General features: G+C 41.7%; 1 protein-coding gene across 10 annotated transcripts in view; it reads right to left on the bottom strand.

The window, feature by feature from the left end:
* Window positions 1-12,007, bottom strand: part of ENAH (ENAH actin regulator) — a 132,242-nt gene that overhangs the window by 59,741 nt on the left and 60,494 nt on the right. For all 10 annotated transcript variants that reach the window (XM_044267409.1, XM_044267411.1, XM_044267414.1 and 7 more), the window contains exons 2-3: window positions 10,601-10,766; window positions 40-217 (exon numbers count right to left, since the gene is read on the bottom strand). In XM_044267409.1, the coding sequence (XP_044123344.1) occupies window positions 40-217; window positions 10,601-10,766 (344 nt within the window). The remainder of the gene's footprint in view (window positions 1-39; window positions 218-10,600; window positions 10,767-12,007) is intronic.

Below are 12,007 nucleotides of genomic sequence, written 5' to 3'. Positions count from 1 at the left end.
ACGGCACTTGGAGAAAACAAGGAAACCTAGACACCGTACCTGTTTCCTGGGAATTCAACACCTCTAAGGCGTGCATCATGGCACTTGCGAAGACATTGGCATCCTCCTTGCTGCCAAAGTTGAGGCCATACACCTGTCGAGCATCTCGCCACTGGTGGAAGGTCTGCGTAGCCTGATTGTACTTCAACCCCTTGGGGATGGCACAATTTATCACCACCTGAAAGATACGGATGCCCCACAGAGTCAAACTGACATTCAGAAGAATCAACGGACCCTGACTGAGTGTTCTCATTCAAACCTGGTCCTTGTGGGCCTTGACCAAAAAGAAAAAAAAAAGGTTAAAAATCATTCTCTCAGGTAACATCAGTCCACAGAAATCAGTCTGATAGAAGGTAAGCTGTCTGATGTTACAAAGGTCTGCCTTAAAATAGTAAGTCGGCAGAACAACAACAAAAAAATCGCCGCCCTCATTAAATACATTTTAACAAGCTCATTTAAGTATTACACATTCAGAAAGCATATGAAACATAAGCAGTGAAGGCAGCCAGAATCGTGATCAAGAAAAAGGAATGTTAACACCAGAAACTTCCTTTGTAACTACTCCACCTCCCCAAAGGTACTAGCCACAGTTCCAGCCTCACAGATCAGTCTTGCAGGCTTCTGCATTTATGTAATAAGCAGAGCTACACGGTATGTTGTCACATGCCTGCTCTCTGTCCCTCACCACTGTTTACGGGAATAAGCTCTCTGTCGCATGCAGCTCCAATTTATTCTTTTTTTTTCTTTAAAGATTTAATTAATTTATTTATTTAATAGAGAGAGACAGCACAAGCAGGGAGAGAGGCAGGCAGAGGGAGAGGGAGAAGCAGATTCCCTACTGAGGAGGGAGCCTGATGCGGGGCTCGATCCCAGGACCCCAGGATGATGACATGAGCCGAAGGCAGGCTCTTCACCAACGGAGCCACCCAGACGCCCCATCTCTGGTTTCTTCTTAATCACTCTCTGCAGTGTTCCATCTTATCAAGCACGCTATTTCCCCATCCTCCCATTCATGAACATTTGCATTACTTGCAGTTTGGGGCTATTAAATGAGTGATGTTATGAACATCCTACTAAATGTCTTCTGCTACCCATGGGCACCCCTTCTGCTGGCCATATACCCAGGAGTGGCACTGTCATGGCCAAAGACATGCTCAGCTTCAGCAAACAGCTCCCAGCAGCCCTGCAGATCTGTTCTATCAATCTCTGCTTCCACGGCAGCGTACAACAGCTTGTGTGAGCACACACACAACATTACAACTGAACGGTCCATCTTTATCTGAGCACTTCTGGTAGGTATGAATACCACACCATCCTGCTTACAATCTGCATATCCCTGATTATGAGATATAGTACTGATTCGTGTTCTAACAGCCACATGGATTACCTTCTTCTTCTTTTTTTTTTTTTTTAAGATTTTTTATTTATTTGACAGAGAGAGATCACAAGTAGGCAGAGAGGCAGGCAGAGAGAGAGAGAGGAGGAAGCAGGCTCCCTGCCAAGCAGAGAGCCTGATGCGGGACTCGATCCCAGGACCCTGAGATCAAGACCTGAGCTGAAGGCAGCGGCTTAACCCACTGAGCCACCCAGGCGCCCCTGGATTACCTTCTTCTATGCACACCTGCTTAAACTACATCTCTTGCTGTTTTTCTACTGAGCTGTCCATCTTTTTCTCTATTGATCTGAAGAGTCCTTTATACATTCTAGATGGGACCTCACCCTGGGTTATCCAGGCTGCAAATAGCTTCCCCCAGGGTGCAGCCTGCCTCGTCACTCCCTGAATAGTGTCTTCTGATGAATGCCAAGTTCATAACTTTTATTCAAGTCCAAAGTAGCAATCTTTTCCTTTCATGATTAATGCTTTTTCTAACTTGTTTTTAAAGTGCTTCTCAATTCCAAGACCATGAAAATATTATCCCATTATTTTAGGAGCTTTACTGTTTTACTTTCACAGTTACATCTCCAATCCACCCAGAAAGTTTAGCCTCTGGTGTGAAATAAGGCTCAAGTTTCCTTTTCATTTCTTTATGGCCATCCAATCAATCCAGCACTATCTATTAACTATGCTGCAGGCTTACTTTTTTCATAAATCAAGCATCTAGATGGCTGTTTTTGTTCTGCTGGTCAATATGCCTAACTTTGAGCCACCATCAGTGTCTTAATTACGTCACTCTATCCTGAGCGTTGGCTACCACTGGAGTATGTCATCCTCACTCTATTGTTCCTCACCGTTGCCGTGGCTAGCCTCAATTCTCTATGTGCAGCTACAGTTTTATATGCAGACTATTAATTCTGCATGATTACACAATCTGCCTCTCTATGCTTTTCACTGGAGGGTTCAGTCCATTTATTAGTTTCATGTAAACTACATACGAATTTGGGTCTAAACCCATCCCACCTTCTTTTAGAGTGTTACTATTTATTATTACCCTTCCACTAGCTTGCTAGTTATACAAGCTTTCAATGCCTTAGAGAGTCTGGCAAGCATCAGCACCTCACTGGTACTTTTATAAAACAGATGACCACTGGGATTTGCCCATATTTACACCTGCTGCTACTTTTTTAATCCTTTTGCCCTTTCCACGCTTCTGCTGGGCCCATTTCTGATGGTTTCTACAACACTGCAGAATTTCAGTTCCTTTCAATGCAGATCTCGTGATGAATTCTCTCCTTTTCTCTGTCAGAGAATGTCTGTAATTCACCCTCATTTTCTAAGAGGATTTTTATTACATAGGTCATTGTTTCTTTCAAACCAACTGCATTCTTGGTTTTTGATGCTTCTACTGAGAAGTCAGCTGTCTGCTGCAGCACCTTCAAGCTGTTTCGTCTCCACTGGCCGCTTGCAGGTCTCATACTGCACTTTGCTTATGATGATTTTGTATGATGGGTTTATGCATGGTCTTCTCTGTATCTATCTCACTTCAGGTTTACAGCATTTCTAAGCGGATGTTCTATTATTAATTTCTGAAAATTCTTTTTCATTACCTCCTCAGTTTTTCTTCTGCCCTATTCTCTCCTCTCCCCGGGCCTCTAATTACATATATATTATACTATTTACTATGTCCACTATGTCTCTCTTTTTTAAAAGATTTTATTTGAGAGAGAGAGAGAGAGCACAAGCACACATGAGAGTGGGGAGGGTCAGAGGGAGAAGCAGACTCCCTGCCACACAGGGAGCCTGATGCAGGACTTGATCCCAGGACTCCAGGATCACGACGTGAGCCAAAAGCAGTCGCCTAACCAACTGAGCCACCCAGGCACCCCCACTATGGCTTTTTTTTCTCTTAATCCCCTTCATCTCTTTCACTACCACCCACCAATCCCTCCTCCCTAAGCAATGCCCCATTTACTCTCTGGATTTATGAGTCTATTCCTGTTTTGTTTGTTGGTTTGTTTGTTTTCTTAGACTCCACATGTAAGTGAAAATATACAGTATTTGTCTTTTGTTTTGTTTAGTGTTATAACCTCCAGATCCATCCATGTTGTTCCCAATGGCAAGGTTTCATATTCCTCTTATGGCTGAGTAATACTCTACTGTGTACATACACCCCATCTTCCTTATCCATTCATCTATCAGCAAACACTTGGGTTGTTACTTCCACGTTTTGGCTACTGTAAATACTACTGCAATAAACATCTGGGTACATGTACCTTCTGGGGTTAGTTTTTGTTTCCCTATGTTTTTTAATGCATCCATATTTTTCTTCTCTCAGAATTTCTTAGTTTCAGTCTGAATATGTTCTTCCTCTTTCTTGGGTGGGGGGCAAAGGGAGAGAGCGAATCCTAAGCAGGTGGCACCTGCAGCACAGAGCCTGATGCAGGGCTCCAGCTCACAACCTCCAGATCACAAGCTGAGCCAAGCATGCCACTCAGGTGCCCCTGAATATTTTCGTCTGACCTATATTCCCTTTACTGCTTCTCTTTAGTTGGCTGGAAAACCCACCACTGAACTGTTAACAGCACCGAGCTTTCAATTCTTGAAATTTCCATGTGGTTCTTTTGTCAAGTTTCTATTCTCTGCTGAAATTCTCACCCTCGTGATACTTCCTAGAATATATCGGGCATAGTTACTCTAAAGTCAATTCTGGATTCCTGGTGGGTCTGTTCTGTTACCACTTGTCTCGCCTCCTCACGCCAGACGCCATGTGTGGACAACTATATGGAAATCGTGAAGCCTACAGTGATGCTCTATTTTTCCAGGAAGAGTCACATTTGCTTCTGGCAAGCAGCTAGGAAAATTAGCAATCTGAAATCAAGTCAATCCCAGAATGAATGAAGTGATTAGAGGCTGGGTATCAGTTCCCATAAAGACCAGCCTCATTCTGAGGCAAACCTCTTCCCAGGGGATGGGGCTTCAGGGTCCCAAATCATGGCCCGGGGATTAGCAAGAAAGTCCTCCGCCATGAGCCGGCTCTAACTCCCAGTGCTTGTTCTGCTAGTCCCAGAAGTCAGCCGAACGCTCTGCTCAGTCCCTCCTTTCAAAACTGAGACGCGCCTCTAGGTAAACAAAGGCCCAAAGCTGGGCGCACTTCTCTGGTTCTCTCCTTTCAGATCATGGACCCATAATTCTTCTGTCACCAGGATCTCCAAATACTTTCTTCTTAGGATTATTCCATCCAATAGTGTTGGTTCTCAGAGAGAAGCTCTGTCTGTATTACCTCATCCACCAATACCCAAACTGGAAATTTAATACGATGACTGCCTAAAGACATTATGCCAAACACAAGCTGACAAATATTTTCTGACTCCACTTATTTGAAATACCTATAGTAATCAAATTCACTAAAAAAAGAAAAAAAAAAAAGGTAGATTGAAGGTTGCCAGGGACTAAGGAAAGACAAACTGAGCCTGTTTCACAGGTTCGGTTTCAGCGTAGGAGGAAGATGAACAGCGCGGACGGCTGCACACCAACAGGAGTGAACATCACGCCACCAAACTGTACTCTCAGATGTGGGTACAATGGTCAATCTTCCATGCTGTATATTTTACAATTTAAAACATGATGGCCTCTGCCATGTGATGTTTGTATGTACCGGGGCAGGGGCCACAAATCATTATCAGAAAATTGTAAGCCCCATTTAAAAAAAAATTTTTTTATTATTAGTATTTATCTGACAGAGAGAGAGAGAGACAGTGAGAGCAGGAACACAAGCGGGGGTGGGGGAAGAGAGGAAAAGCAGGCTCCTCGCTAAGGGGCTTGATCCCAGGACCCCAGGGTCACAACCTGAGCTAAAGGCTGACACTTAACAATTGAGCCCCTGGGCACCTTATAAGCCCCATTTTAAGGTAGATCTAATCCCTTGCTAGGCAAATAGTCTGAGAAGATGGGCAAAGAGAGCGAAGTTTACTTATTCAATCGTTCAGTAACAGAATGTTACAAAAGAGGAGGAATATGCTACTTAAATCCTAGTATGCACATCGCTAGTTCACTTCCTCCACTGGGAGAGACTGAATATGTTGATTCAATGACTTCATTCCTTTCTAACTTTCAAGGATAGACAGTAGCGTACAAAAATCTCAAGAAACTTAATTTTTTAGTTATTTTTTACATTTTATTAAGTAGGCTCCATGCCCACCATGGGGCTTGAACTCACAAAGCTGAGATCAAGAGTTGCAGACTCTACTGAGCCAGCCAAGTGCCCCTCAAAAAAAAAAAAAAAGAAGAAGAAGTAAAAGGGAAAGCAGATGTATTCATGTAAGACTAACTGCTTGCTCGAGGTCCACTAGGGAGGTCAGCCTCAATACTCCCACTCAGGGAGCCTGAGTCTGGATGAATGCTAATGTTCCATCTTCCACGTGTTCACCCACTTCTAGCCACATCTTAGTAGAGCAAACCTTGCACTGGGCATCTACCCTTCCTTGTCTTCTTGGCTCAGTATCCCATCCTGTCTATGAGGTTGTTCATGACCCTCCCTTCGCATCTTCTCAACAAAGTGACCATTCCTGTATGTGTGCTTCACTGTGCTGCAAATTACGTGTACCATAACTGAAACAACTCATTCTTTACTGCAGCTTGCTTTCAAACCTAAGCACAGTGCTTAGAACATAATACCTGCTTAGTAAGTGTTAAGCATATTTTAATATGTATGAATGTATTATGTGTCTATTCGATTTTAAGAATGGGGGATTTTTTTTTTTAATGGCTCTCACTACAGAAAATTGAGGTATTATTTAACAAAGTATAAAAAGATGTTTCCATTTAAAACAGATAACCATTAAAAAATATAACAAGGTGGCAGTGCCTGGGTGGCACAGCGACTCTTGGTTTGGGCTCATGTCATGATCTCAGGGTCCTGTACTGAGCTCTGTGTCAGGCTCCACACTCAGCAGGGAGTCTGCCCCTTTCTTTCTGCCCCCCCCCTCAAAATAAATAAATGTTTAAAAAACAAAAAAAGGATAACAAGATGATCTGGTATTAAAGGAAACCAATTAGGAGCACCTGAGTGGCTCAGCTGGTTAAGCATCTGACTCTTTATTTCAGCTCAGGTCATCTCAAGGTTATGGCTTCAAACCCCCTGTCAGATTCTCTCTCTCTCCTCCTGGCCCTCCCACCCCTAGAAAGGAGGAAAGAAAGAAAGCCAATTCTTCATTAGATTTATTCTTAGGTACATTATCATTTTTGTTATTTAGCAGTATCTTTTCTTTATAAAATTACACAGCTGACCCCCACACAACACGGGTTTAAACTGCATGGGTCCACTTACACATGGACGTTTTTTTTAAACAATCCAGTGCTATAAATGTACGTTCTCTTCCTTATGATTTTCTTAATGGTATTTTCTTTTCTCCAGCTTACTTTATTGTAAGAATACAATGCATAACACATATAACATATAGAACATGTGTCCATTGACTATTTATGTTATTGGCAAGGCTTCCGGTGAACTGCAGGCTATCAACAGTTAAGCTCTGGGGGAGTGCAAGGTTACATAGCAATTTTCAACTGAATGGGAGGTGGTGAACTCAACCCCCATGTTGTTCAAGGGTCAGCTGTATTTTCAGATTGTTTATTGCTACTTACACCAAAGTGCTACTGAGCTTTATAAACTGATTTTCTATCCAGCAACCATACTTGACAATGTTATTAGTTCTCATATCTCATCTGCAGATGCTCCTGGGATTTTTTATGTAGACAACTGTATCACCGGGGAATAAGGTCGGCTCTGTTTTCTCCTTTCCAACTTGTACCGCTTGGATTCCTTCCTCTTCTTATCACTAGGTTACCTCCCCCTCTGCACTGCTAAATGCAAATGATTAAAGCTGAAATCCCCAAGTAATTCCCTAGTCTCATGGTAATCCCCTCCAACATGATACTATCCTATAGGATGTTGGATGTATGTTTACACTATGAGTCCTTATTAGCTTAAAAAAATACATTTTTAGGGCCGCCTGGGTGGCTCAGTGGGTTAAGCCTCTGCCTTAGGCTCAGGTCATGATCTCAGAGTCCTGGGATCAAGTCCTACATTGGGCCCTCTGCTCAGCAGGGAGCCTGCTTCCCTCTCCTTCTCTGCCTGCCTCTCTGCCTACTTGTGATCTCTGTCAAATAAAATATTAAAAAAGAAAAAGAAAATTCATTTTTATGCCAACTGTGCTAGAAATTATTATGTATGGATTTCATCAAATATTTTTTCTTAATCTTTTTTTGTAGGTTTTCTCCTGGCAAATTACATTAAGAAATTATCTCATGTTAATCTAGCCTTACATTACCAAGATGAAGACAAACTTTATTTGGTCAAGAGGTGATAATTTTTCCATATACATTGTTGCATTTGGTCTGCTAATATCTTATGGAAGACTTTTACATCTATGTCAATGCTCATAACTGAGGCTAGCCTATAATCTTCCTCTCTCAAACTGTTCTATGTTGCAGATATCAACATTATACTAGTCTCATAAAATACTATTGTTCAGAACAGTTTGTATAAAACAGGTAATACCTTAAAGGATTTTAGATTTTGTTCGTGAAGCTTTGGATTCCCTCCCTCCTTGTTTTTAGATTTTGGGGGTAGCCTATTAACTACTGATATATTTTATGACAGTTGGTCTGTCTGCTATTTCTCTGCCAACCCTAGTAAATTGTGTTTTTCTACAAGATGATCCATTTCTTGGCTAAAGCTGTTCATAATATTGTAATTGATTTCTTTACTATAAAAACCTTTTTCAATCCTAAAACTGTTTATTTTTAATTTTTTATTTGATTCTGCCAATTTTTCCATTCAATGAAACAGGTTTTGTGTTGTCATTTTCCATTTTTTTCATTTATTTAACATCTCCAAATACAAAATACAAAAAATACAAAACAGTATTTTCCAGTTTTCAAAAAAATTAGTATTTTTAGTATTTCCTCCTGCTTTCTTTGGGTTTGTCCATCAAAGGACAGCTTACACATTTTACTTATTTCTAGATGTAACATCCTGTCACTCCAAAGTCTTTTCTAAAAAACATTTTTTATCTTCATAATGATTTCATCTTAGTGTCACAAATTACTAAGATTTTTAAATCTCCAACATTCTTTTTTTTTTTTTTTTTAAGATTTTATTTATTTATTTGAGAGAGAGACAGTGAGAGAGAGCATGAGCGAGGAGAAGGTCAGAGAGAGAAGCAGACTCCCCGAGGAGATGGAAGCCCGATGTGGTACTCGATCCCGGGACTCCAGGATCATGACCTGAGCCGAAGGCAGTCATCCAACCAACTGAGTCACCCAGGCGTCCCAAATCTCCAACATTCTAAGAAACATTCCATTTGTCAAAACCTAGAAGTGATAGTTTACTTATGAATAAAAATGTCAGTGTTTCAAGTCATTTTGAAAGTCAAGAAATCAAGTCATCTGATAAATTCCGTCATGAAATTTTCCTGACATATTTCTAAATTTTTTCACTCATTCAGGCATAACTGATACATGTTTATATAACATAATAATATCCAGGTGTACAACATGATTCAATCTAACTATTTTTAAATAGTCATTTTCTTTTCTGCCAACTTTTAGGTATTTTAGGGTTGTTCATCAGTACTATGAGAAATGATCAATTCATTCAATTTACCAAAAATGTCATACTGGTTTGACAGTATTTGACAGTATTTTGACATTGTATTAAAAATGTTAAGCCATTTCACATAGCAAGTTCACTTTCTCCTCTGTAACAGCATCTTCAGGACTGTCTGCTTTTTCTCCGGCCTGACCCATGGGGGGCCACTGTGCTAGAGGGAGAGCCCTCAGCAGCACCTGGGTTCCCGACCAGCAGCGAAGTTTCCTGGTACACAGACTGAGGACCAAAGAGGAGCCGCACAATGGGGCAGAGTGCGGGAGGGGGAGACCGAGGACAGAAAGAACAGGGTAGGGCAGGGTCCAGGGGGGCCAACAAAGGGAGAAGGGACCCTGTGAAGGAAGGAAGGGGGGCAGGCTGGACAGTTTGCATTAAGTAGGGGAATTGCTCTATCCACAGGCCGACTCCTTACTGCAAGCATTTCTGCAGGGTGTCCCAGGAGGGTAACCAGTATCTGTTAATCTCCGGACCATGGCTGTATAAATGAAGCTGGAGGCTCCCATCTTTCAGAAAGCCACAAACACCTTTGCCTCCCAGGCTGACAATGTGCAGGCTAGCATGCAGCCCTGCCCTGCACCCCAAACTGTGGTCTCAGAGCCCGACCGCTCACAGGCTCACAGCCACTGCGTGCAACCATGACGAACCTAAGTCCCTGGTATTGGCAGTTTGTAACCGCCACCCTTTGACACAGGACTGCTGCAGCATCTTGCTACACACCACACCTCAGGGCATCCCAGTGGAAACCTAGGGACCTGTCTTTGGTTAAGGACTCGGCTGGAAATCTGGTCCACTTTTCCTGCATGTGGCTAACCCTGGTTGATTCCACCATCTTACTGGAACCAAAAGTATTTCCTAAAGCTGTCCTTTAGAGAAGTTCTTGCTGCTATTAGCATATACTTAATGCTAGTAAGACCCCATCTACATTTTCCTCTATCTACTGCTCCTGGTCAAGAAATCAAGTCATCTGATAAATTCCGTCAACCTTCTGAGAAATCCAGAGTGGGAAATGGTTAGAAGTTTAGTTTTCATCCCAGATATGCGTCGTAAAAGCCTAACTCTCCCAACAACCTTGACCCTACAATTTTTCTATCACACGTGAGTTCAACAGTACTTTCTGAAACTATGTACACTTTCAACTCTTTCCTCTAGCCCCACACCTTCGACAGGAAATCAATTCCTTAAACATACAATCTGCTCCTTAAGTGGTATTTCACATTTTTGTTTGTCCTAAATTTATTCCAGATTCCCAAACCTAGTTAATTGGAAGGCCAAAAGACCTGACACATGTTCATAATTTAAAGTTGTATTTATATTTTTGGGCAATTAGCTCTAAATCCTCACCCAAACACATGACTCCTAAAAGGGGGAAACAAGGGGAAGGAAGACCGGTACCCGGTTCTCCCACACAGAGCGTGCTGACTGCACTGGCAAAGCACTACTGCAGCCCACTATTTCACAAGTCCTTTTGTAATTTGAGACAACTTACAGCAAGAATTTAATTAACAGACCCTTACCTGATGGTCCTGAATCTTCCTGCCCACCACTCGGAACGTGTTGTTGCCTGTGTGGTGATAGATGTGAACTCTGCTGAACCCCGTGGAGCCACCAGCGGGTACCCACTTCTTGTTGGCGTCATCGTACACCATAACAGCAGCTCTTGCCTGACAGATACTCTGTTCACTGTGAAAAATAAAAGAGGCAAACTTAAGATATTTGAAATATGCTAAGTTTCCCATAGAGCTATGCAGAGTTAGCAAACAATCAGTGCTTTCCTGGTACTAGAACAAGAAAGACAGTGGCTTCCAGCCGTGATGAGCAGAATCTAATGCGGAGAAGAGACCAAAAACTGAAGTGTGGCAAGGGACCGGGGAGGTCCGGGTCCACAAACAGCAGACACAAGCAACACAAGATTGGTTTTCTCATCAAATATGCTGAGTATCTAACACGCTCATGAAACAGAATACAACTGCAAGTATAAATTAACCACCATTTGTTCAACTGGACATCTGTTTATAATACTGATGACCTGTGATTACCCACTCTTTACTGGCAAGATTTGTTTTACCATCAGGCTTGCTTCAAGGTCTACAAAACAAATTCTGATAAGCTCTATCTGCCCCTTGAAATACGAAGAGCCCACCATCAATCAGTGAATGGCAATGAGACTAAGGCCCTGTTTCCATTTGGGAAGACGACAGCCTATGTCCTCAATTTCTTCATGTAAAAATGAGATAATTTTTAAAGATCCTTCTAGATTTTTAATTCTAAACTTCATAGACAAATATTAACGGAAAGACTATTTCCATGATAGAATCTTTAAATCTCAGCTTTGTTTTAATTATCCGTTACCAAGTAAGACTGAGATACATACAGAAATAAAATGTAGAGATGATCTGAATTGCATATTAAGTACTAGGTTCATCTTTTAAATATTCTATAATACTACTGGGGGAAAAAAGACTGATTTGAATTTTATTACTTCATACCATATATTGTTTTTTAGAGTCAAATTCCAAGAGTGAGCAACAGATGAAAAGATACACATCTGACACTTAAAGAGAAGTGAATGGAAATGCCCCTAAGTAGCTCATCCAACCTCATCCTTAACAAAAGCACTGCTCACCTACCAATTTTAGCCTCAAAGATTTTAAACCGCTAATCACGTCAGTTCTTGGCCAATACCCTCAAAAGCAAAAAATCCCTTTCAGACCCTACCCTCTTACACTCCTCCCCCATTCCTCAATAGCCTGTGGTTTACTCGTCACATGACTTGATGACAGATGATCAGGGTGAGACCCACAGGGGTCACAGAACTGAGTGACAACGGTCACTTCAGAACAGTGAGGTCATCATTATTTCTAATTTTCCATCAGAGAAACTTTACAAAAACTAACTCTTAACAATGTATGTACAGCACAAAC

The sequence above is a fragment of the Neovison vison genome, chromosome 10 (genome assembly GCF_020171115.1).
Source record: "Neovison vison isolate M4711 chromosome 10, ASM_NN_V1, whole genome shotgun sequence".
Lineage (NCBI taxonomy): Eukaryota > Metazoa > Chordata > Mammalia > Carnivora > Mustelidae > Neogale > Neogale vison.
The sequence above is the reverse complement of the archived record's forward strand: the minus strand, read 5'-3'. Positions and strand labels throughout refer to the sequence as shown.